General features: G+C 40.9%; 1 protein-coding gene across 1 annotated transcript in view; it reads right to left on the reverse strand.

The window, feature by feature from the left end:
- Positions 1-22338, reverse strand: part of SPON1 (spondin 1) — a 310921-nt gene that overhangs the window by 166886 nt on the left and 121697 nt on the right. The window contains exons 4-5 of the mRNA XM_068988301.1: positions 12558-12631; positions 7277-7399 (exon numbers count right to left, since the gene is read on the reverse strand). Coding sequence (XP_068844402.1) covers positions 7277-7399; positions 12558-12631 — 197 coding nt within the window. The remainder of the gene's footprint in view (positions 1-7276; positions 7400-12557; positions 12632-22338) is intronic.

A 22338-nucleotide genomic window follows, 5' to 3' on the forward strand; every position in this document is an offset into this window, starting at 1 on the left:
CAAATATTAATATGTGCATTCAACCTGCTTATTTATGGGAAGATGAGATTGTTTTTTTTCCTCTTCTCTCAAAGCATACTCCAGTGAGTTGTTGCTGTAAGACTCCCCAAAGAAATGGAGGGAAGGGAGGAAGAGAGAGAGAAAAGGCTATTTAATCTATTCTCTCTGCTCCTTCTTTACTGAAACAGTGTATCATGACACATGTGCTTGGTACCAAATTCTATTTCCTGGCGACATACTCTGTTCGTGACTCAGCCTGGTGGTGGCACAGCTGGGAAGCTCTGATGGGCACCGTTACTCAGCTCAGAAAGAGACTTCCCAGTGATGATGGGAAGTAGAATTATTGTTTATTGAATGTTGAATTATTTCTGAAGTTAGATCAAGAGAAGGGGGCTGTGGTCTACATTGGGCTCATTGTTGCTACAGGCACTGGGCTAAGGAAATCCACAAATGGTCTTATTTTTAAATGGGAAGGAACTCTGCAAGCTAAATGTTATAAAGCTGACAATTCTTCCCAAAGTAATTTGATGATTTAATACAATCCCACTTAAAATTCTGACAGGATCCTTTACAGAACTTGATAAAAATGATTTCACAATCATTTATAAAAATGGAAAGACAATATTGAGGAATATTTTAAGATAGAAGAGTTACCTCTATCTCCAAACTAGAGACTGGCTTGTGAGTTCTGACACTTCTCCCTCCTACTTCTCCACATCTAATCCATGGCAGAGTCTCCTTCTAAAAGGGAACTCAAACCTATTCATTCTCTCCATCACCACATACGCTGCCTTAGCCCAAGCTACCATCATCATTGCAATATCTTCCTTACCCGTCTTCCCTTATACCTCCTGCCCCTTTCAATGTGCTCACCCCTCAGCAGCAATATAAAGTACCCCTCCTCTCTCCTGCCACAACCTCATCAGTGATTTTTCATTGTTCATCTCCCTCCACTTTCTTCCTTGCTCATTTCGTAACTGCTACTCATCATTCATCCATTCATCAGCACTATTTATTGAGAGGCTTTCAATGTGCCAGATAATGACCTCAGCCCTGGGAAGGTAATAAGCAAAATCAGGCTTGATTTCTGCCAACACCCCAGTCACCAGTGGCTGACTTTAAAGACAAAGGACAATAAATATGAAAAAATTCAAATGTGTAATTAAATCAATGCCAGTTTAAAATAAGATTAACCTTTTATAACCATTAATTGGCCAAACCCAATGGAGAAAGTGATACTGGATGCTGAAGAGGCTGGGAGAAACAGATATATTTATTCATTACTATTAACATGGTGAACTGATACAAATGTTTCGGAGAGGCATCTGGCAAAAAGTTTCAAGAGCCAAAAATGTCCATATCCTTTAAACCAGCAGTCTTACTCTTTGGAAATTATTTCAAGGAAATGATTCAAAGAAAGGTGGAAGAATGAAGGAAGAGTTGAAGAAGAAAGTATTTTACTGTAGAACTTTCTATATTAGCAAAAGACCTAACATCATTTAAATGTTCAATAAAAGAACCGTTGGATAAGTGACTTAGAACAAGCTGTTATAAATTATGACTATGGAAACCAAATCAAATGCGAAGGGCAGGACATGATGTGTTCAAATGTGATGTAGAAACTCTGCATACAGTCGACTATATGAAGAAATGAAAGAAGTTGCCAAGTTTAAGAGTGGTGGTGATTCATGTGACTGGATTTAAGAATTAATAATTTTTAAAAATTAAGTGACCAATGGAAAAGATGGCTGAGTTTCATGCTGAAATTAACTTTGATTCCATAGAGTATTCCAGTGGCCATGTTTATATTCTAGGCAATCTGTTGCCATATGAAAAAAAAATTGGCTCTTGGAAAAAATGTTCCTTTTGTCAACATATATTTGTCAAATGGTATTAAATTCAATGTTACATCAAAAGTGAGGGAAGTTATGCAGTTGACATTGTCAAGGGAGATTACAGAGTCTCTGTGGGGTAGAGCATTTGTCAAAAACCCAGATACTGTGCTCAGAGCAAGACAGCAAAGAGACTCAGCACCTGTTAGGCAACTCCCAATTCCCTGATGGAGAGTGGGCATATCTCCAGCCTCTGAGACATCTCTACACAGCAATGCTGCCTATTCACCAGGTTCCTGTAAAGAACAAATGCTCCTGGAGCACTGCAGACTTGCAGTACCGAGGACAGACACTGGGGGCATGTCCTTTTCCTAACAGTGAATCCAGAGCTCTGACTTCTAAACTAGGATCTCTGCAGCCCAGCTCTTCATACAGTGGGACCAAGCTGTTCAGAGTTCGGTAGCAGTTGAGACCATGGTGGTATACCAGGGCCTTACTAAAATATGCTTTGTGAATGAGATATGTAATTTTACTCCAGAGGAGAGAAGATCGCCTTGTGATAGCCCCAGAGGAAGGCAAAAGGGAATCAGAAGATCTGAGCTTTGATTTCAGTTCTGAACTCTCTCTGGCTATGTGATCTGAGCCCTTAATTGTGTGTGCGTGTGTGTATTTGGATTTTTTTCCCACTAATAAAATTAAAAGGTAAAACTTGCATAATCCAGGTTTCAAATGGATTTCTAGAAACTATCCACTTAGGAGTGTTTAAAAAGATTTCAGTTAGCCAAATAAATGAACTAATGATTGAATGAATTAAAAAAAAGGTTTTACTATTTTCAGATGGCCAGCAGTGATCTATGGCATTGCAATTGGAGGGAATGCCAGAGATCATTTATACCATCTTCCTGCCTTCCTCATCTCAGGCTTAGTTCCTCTATGAGACAGAGACATCATAGATACAGAGAATACTCTGTCCTCCAGGAGAGGGAAGCCCCAGAAACAGCATTTGGAACAAACCATTTTGAATAATGATTGAGAAGAGCTACCTGCAGATGTGGCCCCCCACAACAGATGGCTGAAAGCCACAGTGGACAAGTTCCCAAAGACAACTGAAGGACAGCCCTCTTAGGCTGCTATCTAATCCTATTGCAGACATTCTCAAGCACGATTACAGACCCCTGAGACCACCCCCACCTCCAGCCCTTTCAGAGGGATCTATGAGGTGAAAACTACTTTCATAGTAATACTTAGACAAAATTTTCTTTTTGCCGTGTGTCAACATTAACACTGATGTGGCAAAAGCAATTGCAAGTAAAACTCCTGGCACTCAGTGAGGGTCAAGGCAGTGGCCTTGAACCATATTAATCATAAATGTACTCCTTAGGGACTAGCCCTAAACAACAACCCCAAAAGTCAGTTTCACTAAGGAATAGCCTTGATGAAACAATATACATTATTAATGTTATTAACTATCTTTAAGTACACATGTTTTAATTATTCTGCATGACTAATTGGGAAAAACACATGACGCCTTTTTGCTGTATATTAAATAAAAGCACTTGTACAATTGCTTGAGGTGCAAGTTGGACACTTTCATTGTCATAAAACATTTTTACTTGAAAGGATGAATGACAAATTATGGTTATTCAGACTTGAGAATTTGGCATACATTTTCTTAAAAAATGAAATGAGCCTGTCACTTCAAGAAAAAGACCTGACAGTATTTGTTGCCAATGATAAAATCTGAGGTTTCAAGCAAAGCTTGGGATCTTGGGAAACTTGTATCCACTGCCATGAATTTGATAGCTTTCTAATACATTAACACTTTACTGATGAGATTGGAAATGATCTTAACAAATGTGATTTTTGATGCGACATAAAGAAATGTTTCAGTATCTGGATTATCTGCACAACTCAGTAAACCAATATTTTTCAAACAATCAATAGATGATGTTATAAAATCATTCATTTGTGAAAGATTCATTGAAAGTACAAGGGAAAGCAACACATTTTAATGTAACAGAGTACAAGTTCACTGATATGGTTTCTCATTCCACATTGTAATTCTCCTTTAAGAAACTACCATTTGCAGAGTTTGGGTGTAGCATCAAATAAGATTATCTGTAATTGTCTGAAAAGGTTAAAATATGCTTCTCATTTCCAATTACATATCTGTGTGAGACAGAATTTTCTTCACATACTTAAGCCAAAAAAAACACAAAAGAGATAGGACACAACAGGTTAAATGCAGAGGCAAATATGAGGATGCAGGTGTCTTCCATTAAACCAGGTATTAAAGAGACTTGCAAAAATGTAAAACAGTGACATCTTTTTCACTAAATTTCTTTTGTTTGGACAATACAGCTATTTTCATAAAATATGTCAACATGTAATAAGCTAATCATTATTAATTCATTATATGATACTTTTTAAAGTTAACTAATGTCATATTTTAAAATATCTTTTAATTTTTGAAATGGTGAATATTGAGACACAATCCACCTAAACAAAAGCATGTTGAAGTTCTCAATAATTTTTAAGCCTGTATAAGACACCCTGAAATTAAAAAGCTTGAGAACTGCTGCTCTGAGATGCTTGCAGAGAAAGTGGAATTTGGGATGAATAATTAGTGAAAAGAGGAGAACTTGTCATGTATCAGTTTGCAATATTGCTGAAAAGTGTCATGACTAAATTGGGCTTAACAGCCAGGGTTGGTTATGAAGACAGAATCGTCCCTGGAGGGTAAAATGAAAGCCATCTATGACTTAAGACTGGCTGAAATCATTTCTGTGCATATTGAATTCTCAAGTTCCCAGTTAGACCCAGTTATTCTCAAGGGCACCTCTCTGTGCCCTTCTGATTTGCTCCAGTGCCCTTAGTGTCCAAGTTCACCCCTTTCCCTCCAGGGAAGGCCTGGCTCTTTCCGTGCTCAGTACTGACCACCGTGACTAATGTGGACTACAAATCTGCCTCCCAGGTCATGGTGCATGCCACTCTGAGTCCACCAATCAGTACCCAGGACTTGGGAAGGCCAAAGGCACTTGCAGGCACTAAGAATGAAAGATGAGCATGCTGTGGCTCTTGTCCTGGAGGACTTCTCAGTGCGGTGGAGAAGAAAAGCTCCTGAAGGAATAATTATGGTATGATGTGACAAATGCTTTTCTGAACATAGTGACCACATTTTCTTCCAGTCAAAAATTAGGACACACTCTGACCTCTGACTATGGAAGCTTCCTCAGGGATCTGGAACACATGTCTGCTTATACATGTATTAAGAAACTCCCAACAAAACTCCACAGAAATTCTGTATAGATTTGTACTTGATTTCGCCCAAAGACCCAGAAACAATGGTTTGTACCCTTTTAAAAAAATTCTGGGAAATAACCAGTGTCAGAACAGAAAAGGCAAGAAGTGCCATAGGATTACAAAAGATGGGTAATGAGCCCCTAACATTTTATTTCCTCTGGGTTAGTGGATGGGAGACACTAGAGGAAATTTTTTCCATCATACTGTTGAGTGGTTTTTTCCCCCCTCAGGCAGAGTCCAAGACTGTTCAGACAGGTCTCTCACACCAGCTGAATCAGATCAAGAGTCAGAAGAATGAACTAGTATGACGCTTCTAAGATCGCAAGCCTTGATTACATGTGGGTAAAATTAAACAATAGGGCTCTTGATCTGCCAAGAAATGCTGGAGTCCCCTCTGGGTGGGCTGTTTGGGGACCGTGGAGGTTCTCGTCTGGACTGGGTCTTCTTAAGTCCTAGTCACGTAGCCTTTGCCCCACCACTTCCTTTGAGGCGGACCTCAATCCCCCTTTTTAGTCCCTTCTGCAGCATCCCTTTTCTTTCCCAGCTGGGGCAACTCCAGAGTGAAGTGAACAAGAATGAAACATACAATGAGCAGAAAAAGCATGCTCAGTACCACACACGGACATCCTGCCACCCACAGAGAGAATGGGGGACACTGTGTCTCAAAGGCAATCCAAACAGAAGGCAGGGCAAGGAGCCTGACAAAACTCTTCTGCATCTTGGATCCACTACCACTAACCATTTATTCTGAGGGTTCTACAACTGCTGATTCAACCAACCATGGGTCATCAACATTTGGGAAAAAAATTCCAGAAAGTCTTAAAAAACAAAACTTGAATTTGCCACACAATAGCTATTGACCCAGCATTTACAATGTATTTACAACTATTTACATTGTATCAGGTATTGTAAGTAATCTAGAGATGATTTAAAGTATATGGGAGGATCTGCACATGTCATTTTATTGAAGGGACTGAGCATTCATGGATTTCGATATCCCTGGGGTTCCTGGAACCAGTCTGTCTTGAATACCGAGGGATGATTGTACTTACATTGGACTAGGAGTAAATCATGATGTCTCTGTGATCTCCAGTAAATTCATCCACAGAAGCAAGTTATTTTGATGGTGAAATGGCACATACATGAGAATGCTCACCACATAATAAGTTCACTATTCATGATAATAATTTTCATATCATTTGTGTGGTTAATTAATGTCTCTCTCCTTATTAAAGAGGGGTTGTGTCTTGTTTTATTCACTGTTATAAATATATCTCAAGTTTAGCACAGTATTTGACACGTTAGGCATTTGATGGGGAGAAGGCAATGGCACCCCACTCCAGTACTCTTGCCTAGAAAATCCCATGGACAGAGAAGCCTAATAGGCTGCAGTCCATGGGGTCGCTAAGAGTCGGACACGACTGAGCGACTTCACTTTTACTTTTCCCTTTCATGCATTGGAGAAGGAAATGGCAACCCACTCCAGTGTTCTTGCCTGGAGAATCCCAGGAACAAGAGAGCCTGGTGGGCTGCCTTCTATGGGGTCGCAAAGAATCGGACATGACTGAAGCGACTTAGCAGCAGCAGCAGGCATTTGATGAGACAATTGTTTGATAAAAGGGAGTTGGTAGGGTCCTGGTTAAGTGTTTACTCTAAAACAAGTTTGGGGTTGCCTGACAACTCTCATGGATTGGTATTGGCTACCTGGAGCACGGTGCCATAAGGATTCTAAGGTGGTATCTGATATATCACCTGATGCACACTCTGGTTGAGGATGTTGAATATTTGTTGACCTTGGTTTATGAAGTCAAGGGGTTTTTTTGCCAGCTCTTCCAGCACAAATAGGCCAGTTGTATGAATACAGTCACTTTAAGAGAATTGAGGTGATCAAGTATCTGGCCTGAAGATAAGTAGCATGACCTCAGGAATATTTTTTTAAATCACAAATAAGAAAACACTTAGAATAATGCTATGCAAAGAAGCTGAATGCCTACCACTGTGATATCTGCCTGTCTCAATGAATTCACTTATTTGGAATGTGTTTCATGAATGAGTAAGCAGCATCAGCTTGTGTACCCCACAATCAGACAGAACTTTGTAAGACCCTCTCCCCCAGCGCATAAAATAGCTGTTCTACTCACGAGGGTAATCCTTTGGGTGTGTCTTCTCAGACCAGTTCCCATAAAAGGTGAGCCTGTACTTGGCAGTTCCACAGGCGCAGCAGTCTAGGATTGGTTTGTCAGTCACCCCATCAAATGTGGAATCTGAAAGAGTCAGGAAAGTCACCAAGTTAGGAAGCAACTGTGAGTCATTTATAAGGCAGTGGCATCTTGGCCTCATCCTGTCCTTAATGCTTGGGAAAAGAATGTGAAATGCAGTTTGTGTGCGTGTGCGCTCAGTCACTACTAGGTCATGGCCAACTCTGTGACCCCATGAACTGTAGCCCGCCAGGCTCCTCTGTCCGTGGGATTTTCCCAGCAAGAATACAGGAGTGGGTTGCTATTTCCTTCTCTAGAGGATCTTCCTGAACCAGAGACTGAACATGCATCTCCAGCATTGGCAGGCAGATGCTTTAACACTGACTCACCTGGGAATCAAAGTGCAGTTTTTACTGATCAATAATTCAGAACCAGGTCCAGCTATAACAGATTTTATTTAACTCTAAGGATGATCACTATATTTTTCAAATTAAAAATAAACCAGAACTTTGCTCTAATAATGTGAGGAGACCAATGGGACCAATAACATAGAATATTTGGAATGGAGGCTATCTTGGTAAAGTTTATTGTTATCCTTTCTGGACCTGAATCTCCTTTCCCATCCCTCCCACAATAGGATTTCTCCACCAGATTTCAAGAGGAATATGCATGTGTGTGTGTGTTTCCTAAGGAATATTCTCTGGGGCCAAACTGCCAGTACAATAAGGAAAAGCTTTGACGGAGAGCAATGAGAACAAGTAGAGAGACATAAGGAATGGTGAAAATTATTTCTAAAAAATTATGCATATGTAGTCATATCACTTCTTATCAAGCTTTCAGAGACTTTACTGGGAGGGTTGGGGGTTTGGGAATATGTTCATAAGTTCAGGTTTACTTCTGAGCACAGAAACAGCCGGGAAAAATTCGAGATTCCCTCTCCGCCCCCACTTTTAGCTGTGAATAGCTGATAAGTGGAAAAAAAGAGATTACATGAATAAATTCAGTATTTCTGATTGTCAGGCCCACATCCCTAACGGTGCATTGTTGCTTTTAGTCTGTTCTGCTTCCTGCAAGACGAAAACAATGTCTTCAGATGCAACTTGCTTCAGCTGCTTTTCCTTTGGTTCCTCAGGAGATATTAACATGAATGTTCTCCCTCCCTCTTTTTTTTATTTCCAAGTTGGACATTTAATCTTAACTATTATATAAAGAGCAGCAAAAGAGAGTTTAAATATCTTTTTGAGAGTTAGGAAGAGCATTTTACAAGTCTTCCTTATGGAATTCACTGAGTTCTTTTGGTTTGAATATGCAAAATCAGCGATAGGTGAAAGAAGTGAATTCTGGGTTCGAGGATGGAGACAAAAGTATGGGATACTGTAATAAGTACCACATTGTATAGAGTCCTGTATGTGTTGATTCCTTTCCATATACTGTCTCATTTAATCCTGGCAATTCTAGGACATCAGGACTTTGGTTAACCCTATTTTATAGATCATAAAACTAAGGCACATTAGGTAACCAGCCCAAAGTCACTGAGTTGATGCGTGGTGCAGGTAGAACTGGAACCCAGGTCTTTTTTGAATCTACGGCCCATGCTCACTCTTAACCTGTATACCATATCACTGTAGGAAAGACCTGCTGGATAGGTTTGCATAAACACCAGTGGGAGAAATCTGTGTGTTTCTCATTTAGCTTTTTCAAACAAAGAATGGTGCATTAAAAAAAAGTACTTATCTACAGAGCTCCAGAATCTCTAAATAGCCCTAAAGAAGAGATCTGAAACCACCCCAAATAGAAATCATTGTTTGGCTACTTTTTGTACACTAGGAAGAGGCAAGAGCATTGTGTGTGTTAGAAGCAAGCTTCCCACTTCCCTATGTACACGATGTCCAGGTCTGATTGCTGTGTGAGCCACTTTGATACTTAAGGGACAAGCACTATTGAATATATTTCAGGAAAGTTGGCATAAATGAATAACTCCTAAAGGTTTTTCCTTTTCACATTTCCATTATGATCATCTATGTTTTAAAAAGACTAAGTTAGTTTTGAAAAAGGGATTCAGAGCTAAGAGATACATGCTGGGGTTTCCGTTGTAACTACTAGGCACTGTTAAATGAAGCAGCAATAATCTCTCAAAGAACCAAAATAACGCAAACTGGTAGCTCCACCTTATCAAAAGGGCTTTCTGATATAAGCAGTGAACTTAAAGATACATACAGGGGTTCAAGGGAAAGCACTTATAATAAACACTTTGGAATTCCAAAGAAAAAGCTTCCATTGAAAAAATAAATTTCTAAGTTTGAAAATAAAAGTAGACATGCTGTTTCCTAATGAGGAAAAGCCCACTGAAAATGGATCAGGTTTTCAAAGGGGAGTGATAGTAAGTGTTAACTTACCCCTCTTCTCCTAACCTGCAGGGCCTGCATAATACCCTTGGTAACTTGAAACTTGAAATTGGTAACTTGAAACCCTGCAGCATCTCTCAAGCTACACTGGCCCCCTCATTTCTATTCTTAATACCAGCTTCCTTTTCTACTCTTACCTTATTCTTTTTTGTGGCAGCGGGTGAGTGGGGGGACTTGGGAGGGCTGCCCTGGGTCTTGTCTGAGGCACATAGGATCTTGTCCCCTGACCAGGGAGGGAACCTGGGAACCTCTAGCACTGGCAGCATGGAGTCTTAACTGGACCACCAGGCAAGTCTCTCTGGTCTTATTTTTGTTTCTCTTCCCTTGCTGATTATCCCTTCTCTATCTACATTTTTCTCTCATCTCTGCTTTTCCCTTCACCTTTTCCTCTTTCTCCGTTGTCTGTGACATGGTCTTAAACTAAGCATATGTGCACATTTGTTTATTATAGGTCACCTTTTGGAATATTTTATGTTTCTGCTTTTAATTGTAAGTAACTTAATGTTTCATGCCTCTTTTGAAAAATAATTACCATTGCTTTTAATCTGTGTAATTCTTAGATTTCCCCTATGGATTAATAGCTTTAACTGGGGAAAAGAAACAGACACTAGTTTCTCTCTTTCCTTGATAGATTTGATTTGACTCAACAAAAGTGCAAATACTTTAATGAAAGAGTTGGAGAGAATCCCTTTGCTCTATGGTTGTATCTTAAAGACTTTCTATGTGGGATCTGCTTTGCTAACTGATGGATTACCTCATGAGTCTGCTGTCTCCAGGACTCATCTACAACTGCGACTCACGATCCTACAGCCCAGGTCTTCCTGGGTCGTTTTTTGTCCACAAAGTTGCTGTGGGAAAGAGGTCTTTTTATACAGACTTATGCTTAGTCATTTTGGTAGGCTCTCTGCTTCAGAAGTGGTAATCAATAGAGATTTGCAGTGCCTTTTCATTGATGCTTATCTGCACAATGGTAGCATATTCGTAACTTAGACAAGGCTTTCACAACATCAGGGCTGAGGTTTTGGAAAGTGCAATTTAGCTGTTGGTTGCTGTCAATACACAAGGCTGACAGTGCAGTGTATTCTAGGAATCCTCAAATCTGGGAAATAAGGCTGTCCTCTGAAAGTCAAACTAACAAAACTGTACCACGGTGGCCATGATTAGCCAACCAAGAGGTGAGCTAGAATAGCCACAGCTCTATGCCCCGAGACCTGGATGTCATCACATGCAAGCCGGGCAGGGGCTGGATTGTCCATTAGAAACCAAGAGCCTCAAGAGCTGAGATGTTCTGGGTTTGGGTGAAGGTTAAGCAAATCTGTGGACTATGAAACACAGGGAAGGAAAACCCCAATATCCATGCATAGTGATGCCCACCTGGAAGCTGCCTGGGGCACTGGCCCACAGGTTCAGCTCTCTCTCCCCTTTGACAGGTATGACCTGATGCAGGGCAGCCAACTCTTCCCCTTTAGCTCCTTCCATGCTCTCCAAGCAGTCCTCCACATACGACCTATTTTCTGCCCCAGCTCACCCATAGGGAGATCTAGGTTTTGATTACCCAAAGCCACAACCCAAGCTACTGAACTGGGAGATAGCACTTTGATAGAAATGCAATGGTTAGGGCACTGGCTTCTAGGTTCAAACTGTGACCTCCTCGTGAGCTGTCTGATGCTGAGTGAGCTATTTAAACTTTTCAGTTTAAATGGCTCAGGCTTCTCATCTGTAAAATAGGGATGATGTAATCCACATAGGATTGTTGTGCTGATGACATGATTAAGGCATGTGAAGTACTTAGAATGGAGCCTGGCATACAACAAGCACAAATAAATTAGCTATTATTATTTTCCTAGAGGACATTTACCAACGTCTCTTTTTCTTAGTAGCTTATGATTTGCTAGAAATAGAAATGATTTCTTCTCAAACCATGATAGACTGATTTCTTCTCAAACCGTGAATTGCTCTAAAGGTAAATAAAAAGTCTGCACAAATTAATAGAAAAGAGAGCATGAAGATGTACAATTTCAGCACATTTTCCACTTTTATTTAGTTCTTTAAGGACTTCTAACACATTTAGATGTTTAAAATATTAATTTTTCATGGTAGATTAATAAATAAGCCCTGGGATGTTGATAACAATAGCTAACATACACACATATATAATAAATAATTGTATGTATGAGCATATATGTGTATGTGCATGTGTATATACACACATGTACATATATGTATATTTACTATGTACTAGGAGGCATGGTACTAAACATTACAGTGTCATGTAGGACTGGAGGTAACCACTGATTGTGTACATGCCTGTGTGCTAAGGATGCCTGCACATCCAAGGACTAGATCCCTAGATGAGGTGAGGGTCACAAAATCAAAGCCCCCTTGGCATTCCTGTTCCCTAGAGAAAATCTGCTCATCCTGCCTGGGTGACCCACAAGTTTCTGCTAGTGATTATTCCAGAAAACCATTACAGACTTTTTAGAGGTACACAATTGTGTGTTCCTTAATTAAGTCCTGTGAATTATTCCAAGGAATCTCCTCAGAATAATCACTGTTTCACAAAAATAATGAGACGACGACACCAATATAAGGTATATTATCTCCTACCCAGGGAATCAAGCTGAGTAATTAGAGTTTAAGGCAGATCCAATTATCCACAGCACACAGCTAGATTAAAAATTGGAACTACGTGAGGAAGCAGAATCCAGAGGAACTCAGAAAACCCAACTGCCTTAATTCCTGTGGCTGAATGCTTAGACTGATTGAGCCACCTTCCATTTGTCTGGGCCTCTCCAGTCCACACATCCAGACCTCCTTACCTTGTTCACAAAGTTTCTTGGTCAGAGAGCCTTCATCTTGAAAATAAATGATGCGTTTCTGAACGATGCTAGCCCTGTGGGGAAAGAAGACACAGCACGTGGTGAGGAGGGCAAGTCTGGGGGACGTCAGGTTTCTGCTGGTCCACCTACAGCTGTGTGGCTTTGGGGGCGTGCTCTCAACTCCATGTGGCTTGGCTTCTTCAGTGGAAAACTGGTGTTAATAATAATAGCTACCTCCTAAGATTGCTATGAGAACAAAGGAAAGAACTCTTATGTCAAGAGTTCAGCACACATTAGAGACCACTCAATAAATATTAGTTATTGTGGTGGTGTTGGTGGTACTCATATTAAGGCAGGAAAGTGAACCAACAGCATTTTCAGTAACTTTTCTCAATGGTTCATTTACTCTAGTTTTATATCAAACTACTGAGGCCATTTATAGATCAACCAAATTCAAATCAGGAAAGCATGTCAAATTCTCTTCCTGAAGGAGGAAAAAACCTTAAAAATATATTTTGATTTGTTCTGAAAATGTCATCCTATATCTTTCCGGAAAGTCTAGACGAAACTGTCTCTTACATTCTGAACAAAGACAACTTCAGCTGTTACATCTCTCTTAAACATGTCAAACTTGAACACAGTATCTTAGAATTTGGAAAGATATTCTGAGGTTGAAAAATGACTTGATTTGGCCAGCATACATTTTCTCTTTAATCTAGAATTGCACAGACATACTACGTCTCCTTTTACCCACTCAACTGTTGATTTTCAGCTGTCCTTGAACAGGCCTGAAACCCGGTGTTCCAGCAATTTGAAAAGTCTACAGCACAACATTGAGACGGCACCAGTGGATCTCGGACCATTTCTATTGATTTTCTTCAGCCATGCTGCTCAATCAAAAGGCAATTTTCACTTTGATTTGCCCTATTTAACAGATAAAGGGAGCTCTTGACTCCATCACAGCTGACCACACTGAACCAGGGAAAGTCACACAAGCTGCCTCATGTCACATGATTTCAAACCCAGGAAGGGCCCACATATGCATGGATCTGCTGAGCACAGAGTCAGTTTTCTCAATGGTCTGGGCCTATGCCAAATGGCTTTCCAAAGAAATATCTACTCTACCCCCAGTCTTACACAAAGGAATAAAATTGAGGCCAGCCTACTGATGTCTTTTACAGTCTGTCCCACCCCAAGAGAGAAGAGATGTTGAAATAAATGAATGAAATATACTTCCTGTTGACACAAAGCTACTGTGAATATTTATCCATTCTGTTGACCATCAAGTAGAAAGTTCCTTCAGGCCAAGAAAACACTCTGGAGAACATTCACCCCAAAGTCAAATAAAAAAAATGCCTTCTGTTAGCTGGAGCACCCTACCACGGAGACAATGCCTCGGGGAGCACTGTGGTGGGCAAGGAGTAGGCCCAGTGGGACATACCCCAGGCCCCACATTCTTGCTGCAACCATTTCAACTTAACCGACCTCACTCCAACCCAAAGCTGCCTCCTCTCCCATTTGTCTTCCTGTTGGATCTGCTGGTGTATTTTCAACAGTTAGAATTTGGGAAGAATATTTTGAGGTTGAAAAATGACTCGCTTTTGGCCGGCATATAGCAGATAGTTTCTGGAGGTGTGTTTAGCGAAAAGGCATTGGACAGGGACACTGTCATAAACAAGACATATGGAGCCACTTCCCATTCTCAGAGTTGGCAGAATAGTGGGGAGAAAGTATCAAACAAACAAATCCTCAGGTAATGAATGGAGACGTCCACAGGGTATGAGAAAGTGTAACACAGGGGATCCTGATCAAGCCAGGAAAGGCTCCTCCCAGAAAAGGTGGCTGTGCTTAGATTTCAATGAGTAGAAGTTAATTAGACAAGTGGGATGGAGGAGCAAAGATGAGGGCATCCTTTGTAAGATCCTTGATGTGGGGAGGGCTGTGGCTCATTGGTGAGCCAGGGAGGTGTGAGATGAGCTGGGAAGGTGGACAGGGCCAAATCACCCAGAGCCATGAAGGGAGATGGCATTTTACTCCAAGCTTGATGAGAAGTCTTTGAGGAATGTGCCCTGAGGAGTGAGATGATCCAGTTTGCCCTTTTAAAAGAGCATTTGAGCCAAAAAGTAAAAACAGATTTGTGTGGGGTTGCAGTATACAGAGCTCCCATGCAAATAAAATTTCGTTTCAATAAAATTCTCTTGATAGAATGATTTGAAAACACCTGATCTACATAAAATATTAACCTACTATGGTATTCAAGGCTTTTCATAACAAACTTCCCTCAAACACCTCCTAGCTTTATTTGTTGGCATTTTGTGCCACGCTCCCTGGGTGTCAGACTGTCAGAAGTTTATCCCTCCTTCTCTGAAATTTTCTTTCACTCCACACTCCCTTACCTGTGCTGTTTCCTCTCCCAGAATCTCCCATCACCTGTCTTTGCGAGAGTCTGTAACAGACACTCTGAATTTCTTCCTCCCTATGATTTAAAGGTGAGGTTTCCCTGGTGGCTCAGTGGTAAAGAATCCGCCTGCAATGCAGGAGACACAGGTTCGATTCCTTAGTCAGGAAGAACTCCTGGAGACAGAAATGGCAATCCATTCTAGTGTTCTTGCCTGGGAAATCCCATGGACAGAGGAGCTTGGCAGGCTACAGGCCATGGGGTCACAAAAGAGCGGGACATGACTGAGCAACAACATCGACAATTTAATGTCAGAAAAAATGATGCTTAGAAAAATTACATCACTCACAGATTTTCCAAAACTATCATTATAAATAGTTGAGGGGCCAGAAATAGAAAAATATATTTTCTTTAAGATATTTCTGTTTCTTTCGCCTTGTTTTATAAAGTCAAGGTGGCCCTCTTTTTGATAACAGCTGTAACTTCTGAGCCCTTGTTTTGTGCCACTCATTGTGCTAGAGAGGTCCTTCATGTACATTATCTTATGCTTTACATATACTACAGGTCCTCAAATTCTTTATCAAAACACTTGGGCTAGATGTGTTCCTGAGTTCAGAGTTTTTCAAATATTAGAAAGTGAAGATGGCAATATGCCATTAACAACCCCATGACCAAACACATCCATCTTCTGCAGCAAAATATTTGAATACTCATTCTAAGAGAGTAAATAAAATCTATAAACAGTTTCATATCAGTTTAGGTCAAGTTCAGCAAACTTATCAAAATGCATTTATTTTCAGAGGGATTAAGATGAGGGTTTGTGCTACTTTCATCCTAATCTTTTTTTTTTTTTTTTCATCCTAATCTTATGGGCGAGAATGACTGAGATGCAGGGAGGTTAAGTAACATGCTCAAAGTTTTGAAGTCTTTCATCTACTGCCAAAGCCCATGGTCTGTCTGAGACTCAGAGTGCTTATACGGATTAAAGATGATTACGAATAAAGAGTATAACTGCACTGTGAGGAAAGTACTCTTATAAAATGTAACCTCAGATGGATTTTGGGGGGATGTATTTTACAATCTCATGGCACACACAGTAGAGATCTGAGACTTCAGTGGGTCTCCATGGAGCCTGGGTCATGATAACATGAAGCTCTCCATAAAAATGCAAGCATACATCCCCATTCCTAAACTGAGTCAACCCTCTGGACCATGCACTTTGGATTTCAAACTCTGTGCAGATCCAGTGAGGGATACAAGGCTTGTTCTGATCAGGCTCTGGTGGTCTAGCCTTATCTCTGTCCAGTGCCTTCTGAGCACCCTACCCAAACCATATCCCAAATTTGTCTTCATGATCTCACATTCTGGGCCCCTGTCCATGAGACTCCTCTGTCCTTCCTCACAGTTCTTCAATATAAACCACACACACACACACACACACACCCAATTACCTAACATAGTCAACCAAGATGTTACTTAGAATGATGTCTGGACTGCAAGCTCTTCCTATGAGAGCCAAAACCCCTTGGGGTAATCCTACCCCAGCACTTACTGACCTTTTATAATTGCCTGTTCACTTTCCTATCTCCTGTGCTAGTATAAGCTTCCCAGGAGCAGGAACTGTATCTTATCTCTATAGATGCTAGTACTGTTGCATCCCTGGGATTCAAATAGAAGGAATGACGTTTGGAAAGGAAAGAGCTTGAGGTTGAACTGTCTGGAGGGCATGACGAAGGTCTCAGTAGGTAGACACAGGGATATGTAACTCAGGAAAGATATGAGGAGGGTGAGGAGGATGGATATGGGAATCACTGGGGCAGAAGTCAGGGTCAAAGCTTTCAGAGTGGCTGACGTCACCCAGGAAGAAAGTGTGGGGAGTGAGAAGAGAGTCTAGCTGAGTTCAGAACTCTGAAGGCCAACATTCACCCACAGATATGCCAGCAGAGACCAAGACATTAGAAAACGTGGTTGCAGGAGATGTTTCTTTTTATTCCTCATTTGGTCAACTCCTGGGAGAATTTTATATTCTGAGAAAATACATTTCATTTCAAGCCTGTTCCCATCAGAAATATAAAACTCAGCAGAGATTTATAAATCATATTATAGTTCAGAAAAATAATAGCTTCACAAGATGAGAATGCCGTTGGTAAGAATTCCCTTAGCATTTCAAAATGACAAATTTCTCCCATTCTGTGTTGCAATTTGGCAGTCCTGTTGCATAGCATTTATATACTGATATACTGAATGCTCTCTTATCACGAAAGAGCGTGTTAAGGAAATCTAAATTAAATTTCTCAGTATGTCAGCTTCTCAAACTTTAAAATATTGAGGTTCCAAATAACTTGCTAATCATTTCCAAAGTTTTCCTTTAAACCTAAAGTGGAACCTTTCCAGAAATCCCATCCTGAATGCTCGGTGCTTGGTTCTTTTTCTGTCTGAAGAGTTTCTTCATTTGCTGTTGGGGAACTGGCCTGCTGGAATGAAGTTGGAGTTGGCTAAGTTGGACGTTTGCTGCCTAGTACTGAAAAGGCCTGGGGTTCCTGTTCTCACTGAAAAGGACAGGGAGACCTCAAAAACTGAAGGATGTGGGCGAGTTCAGGCCATGAAATGAATGAAAAATACACATGGACCCTCAGTGGCTGGGTCATTGCCATGTAGGTGTAATTTATGTAAGGTCCTTACGACACACATGTTGCACAAAGTAAATATTCAGTAGTGGTAGCTGTTATCATTGTTGCTGTTAAATCACCAGCCCCTAACTAAGTGCCTGACACATGAAAATACTTAATAAACAGAAGCTGTTATGATGATTGATGTCAGGCCCATCTCCTTTGCTTGTGCAGAGAAGAGGGAGAGTGTTATCTTGGTCAATAGCTTCAGGCAGAGATAATGAATGACTCCAAGGAAGTTCAGGTTTGCAGTCTCCAGACTGCAACTTTTGCCAACTCTCTTCCCAGTTCCAGTAAAATCCCTGTTACTGAGCATTTCTTGGAATACTTTACAAAATTTGCCTCTGATCTCAGGGATATTTTCCATAGAAGTGATCCAGCTTATAACCCACAACATCTACTTCCTTTTACCAATGACTGAACAACTCTGTGGGAGGATGTAGGAATAAAATATTGAAGCATAGCATTGGTAACATCATCAGGAACTGAGGGTAACAGTCTTATTTTACTTTGCAAGGATGCCAAGTGCTAATCTGATCATGGTCTCATGTTACTCAGCAAATATTTACAGAAGCTGGGTGCATTCCATGATCCAGACTGTTACCAAACTTTTATATGCTTTATGTGGCTCGCAGGGAATGGAGCTGTGTCCAGGAGTTAACAGGCTTCCTGGCAGCTCATGGCAGTGTGCTCATGGGAGAAGAAAAGTGAAAGCTTATCTGTAGGGCTTTATCTATGGCACACATAAGGACTCCATGGTTGTCCAACACTAAGGTCCCACTAAGCTACAGATTCGGAGACTGTTATAATTGTCTACCATGACTGCAAATGACCAAATCTAGTAAATTATAAAAAGAGCTAGCTGCCAGGAGATTCAGTTTCAGTTCAGTTGCTCAGTCGTGTCTGATTCTTTGCAACTCCATGAACCAGAGCACGTCAGGCCTCCCTGTCTATCATCAACTCCCGGAGCCTACCCAAACTCATGTCCATTGAGTCGGTGATGCCATCCAACCATCTCATCCTCGTCATCCCCTTCTCCTCCTGCCTTCAATCTTTCCCAGCATCAGGGTCTTTTCAAATGAGTCAACTCTTCACATCAGGTGGCCAAAGTATTGGAGTTTCAGCTTCAACATCAGTCCTTCCAATGAACACCCAGGACTGATCTCCTTTAGGATGGACTGGTTGGATCTCCTTGCAGTCCAAGGGACTCTCAAGAGTCTTCTCCAACACCACAGTTCAAATGCATCAATTCTTCGGTGCTCAGCTTTCTTTATAGTCCAACTCTCACATCCATACATGACTACTGGAAAAATCATAGCCTTGACTAGACGGACCTTTGTTGGCAAAGTAATGTCTCTGCTTTTTAATATGCTTTTTAGGTTGGTCATAACTTTTCTTCCAAGGAGTAAGCGTCTTTTAATTTCATGGCTGCAATCACCATCTGCAGTGATTTTGGAGCCCAAGAAAATAAAGTCAGACACTGTTTCCCCATCTATTTCTCATGAAGTGATGGGACCAGATGCCATGATCTTCGTTTTCTGAATGTTGAGCTTTAAGCCAACTTTTTCACTCTTCTCTTTCACTTTCATCAAGAGGCTCTTTAGTTCTTCACTTTCTGCCATAAGGGTGGTGTCATCTGCATATCTAAGGTCATTGATATTTCTCCCAGCAATCTTGATTCCAGCTTGTGCTTCTTCCAGCCCAGCGTTTCTCATGATGTACTCTGCATATAAGTTAAATAAGCAGGGTGACATATACAGCCTTGACGTACTCCTTTTCCTATTTGGAACCAGTCTGTTGTTCCATGTCCAGTTTTAACTGTTGCTTCCTGACATGCATACAGGTTTCTCAAGAGGCAGGTCAGGTGGTCTTGTATTCCCATCTCTTTCAGAATTTTCCACAGTTTTATTCCTGCATAATTAGCACTCATTCATGAAATACTCACTGAGCACATATTTTGTATCAGGAATTTTTCTAGGAGCTGAAATTTCAAAGAAAAATAAGAGATGGTGCCTTCCAGTATGGACCTTCTAGTCCAGTAGGGGAAAAGAGATAGAAAAAGGAAACAGGAAATCAGTGTTGAGCACAATAAAGGAGAAGCCACAGCATGCAGAAGAGCTGTAACTAACTTCACCCTGGCAAAGCTGTAAGAGGAGTCAATGACTCTGAAGGTCTGAATTGTCAGAGGGACTGTGAAAACAGAGAATCTGAGAGACACACCATAGAGAAATTTATAAGCACTAAGTAACTTACTGGATCTGGGACAGAAAGAGAAAGTTGAGTACAAGATGTTTTATTTATTTTTTCTTTATTTAACAGTTAAACATGCTTCCAAGTGCTTCATAAATATAAATTCATTTAACATTCCCCCAAACTCCATGAAGTAGGCACTAATATTATCCCTATTTTACAGAAGAGAAAACAGAAAGGAAGGTAAGTTAACTGACTCCCCATAGACAAACCCCAATGACTAGATGGAGGATTGGTGATGCCAGTGACTGAAACAAAAGACAGAAAGGGCAGGAAGAATTTTTTCTTTTAATTTTTGGAATTTCTGTTAAGCTAACTGTAGCTTTACATGCAACTATAAGAAATAATAGAGAGGGTGCACGCTTTGCCTAGTTGTCCCTGATGGTAATATTTAGCAAAACTTCAGTATAATATTACAACTAAGATATTGACCAGGTTTGAGACTGGACATAAAATTGGTGGCACAGGATTAGATGAGGACCAGATCATGCCATTCTAATGAAACTGTGCCTATGGCAAGTTGGCACATGCTAAGACAGAATATTCCCAAATGACTCTCAGGACTCATCGTATGTTAGAACCCTAATTGCAGAATCATCTACAGGTGCTCTGACCAGGCAGGGGGCCGTTTCTGGCTGGGACAAGATGATGGTAGACGTGGAGTTGGGGGAATTATTTGTAGGAATAACTTGGAAAGATAGCACTAGAACTGGCCTTGAAGACCCAGAGGCTCATTCTATGACCAGGGGTGAGTTCACCTAAACGAGCTCCTCAGCAGGTCCACCAGCCATGTGTTTTGAAGCAATGCTGCTATCTCCTCTGGGCACACTTCTTCACTGAATCAGGGGAATCCACTCCACACTGTGCTGCATGTACACCTCAGCTTAGGTCATGACCAGAATCTGGTCAGTTAGGTTCTTAACAAGACTATAATCCATTCCCAACTTTGTATAGCCATTGGATTTCTAGAGTTTCTTGATGCACATTACTGGACAAAGTTGCATCTACAAAATCCTGGTTCTGATTTCAACAAAAATCAGAGGAAAACTAGTGTTAGCACTCAGTTTATTTCTTCTTAGAATGACCCAGAGGATAACAAACTTATTATGACTCCATTTTCTCTTATTATCGTCCAGTTTTATTGACCTCATCTTTATCATATATCTTGTCAATATTATTACCCTAGCACTTTAAATTTTACCCCTAAAAATTCAATGGAAAAGTAATAATGAGAAATTGACTTTCATACCATAAGAGAGATGTAAAAAGAATAAAACTAATTATGTTTTTAGAGAAACTAATTTAGATGTGAGAGTCATTAAAACCAGACAGGCATTCATCGATTCACATTTTTATTTGACAGAGTAGAGGCCATGAAGCTGTGTTAGGAATTGGAGGTGCGGAGATGAACAAGACATAGTACGGATGACGCCAAACAGTGGACAGCCTGAGAGATATGAATCGGAGAACGCTGCAAACGGTAGAATCTGCCCGATATCTACTCCTTTCATCTGCCATACTTGCAGAACCCTCATTTTGATTCAAATGTAGCCTCAGTAACATAAGAGAGGGTCATCAGCACAGGGTTGGAGGGGGTGGGAGGAGAACTTCTGAGAAAGTTTTGCTTAAATTTGCATAAAAGAAATTAATGACCCACTGTCCTTTCTCTGTCCAGTGTTGATCACAAACAATACATGAAACAAGGCAGCCATTTTGTGACCCATAGGAAAAGACCAAGAAAATTCAGAGACACTGGAGTCTGCACTGGGGCACCATGGATGAGATTAGGTAGGATTGGGGTCAGGGATGTTTTGGTCAGAGTCTGGGAGGAGAACACTCCAGATAAGGCTTTAAAAGAGGGCTTGAATTTGGTGGGTGCGAGATTATGCTGCCCTTTGTGAGAACTTTCCATGGGGTGCAGAGGACAGACACCACACAGTGACTAGGAAGAAAGTAGCAGGCTTGCCAGGACACTCCAGTCTGAAGAGAGACGGGGCTTCAAATGGGAGGAGTTGGGGGTGGAGGCAGCATGGATGGGAGTTCAACAGGAAAACACAGGCAAGGGAAATATTCCTTTTTCTCTGGAGGGAGTGTTCCTATACCTATAAGCTGTGGCTGAGGCAACAGTAGAAACCTTTAGGGGTACCTGCTGGATCAGTGGCTAGAAAATTTTCATCTGTTGGAAAAATCTTAAAAAAAACTCACATAGACCAAATAGACTGCAGAATGTAGTCCCAGTTGTGGAAGCTCTTTCAGGCCACTCTGGTTAATGATCAGGACCATTTTTCATCCTTTAATTGTTCGATATCAAACTACCAATTTTTTTCCACATCTTTTGTGGAAAGATCCCTCCTCTTGACAGGCTTAGGGAGGGTGTGGAGGGTGGTTATGATTCTCAGCTAGGGATTCATGGTTCATGAAGGGGTTGCAAAGGATTCTTGAACCCCTAGGAAAAAGTGTATGT

Source organism: Capricornis sumatraensis, chromosome 16 (genome assembly GCF_032405125.1).
Source record: "Capricornis sumatraensis isolate serow.1 chromosome 16, serow.2, whole genome shotgun sequence".
Classification (NCBI taxonomy): domain Eukaryota; kingdom Metazoa; phylum Chordata; class Mammalia; order Artiodactyla; family Bovidae; genus Capricornis; species Capricornis sumatraensis.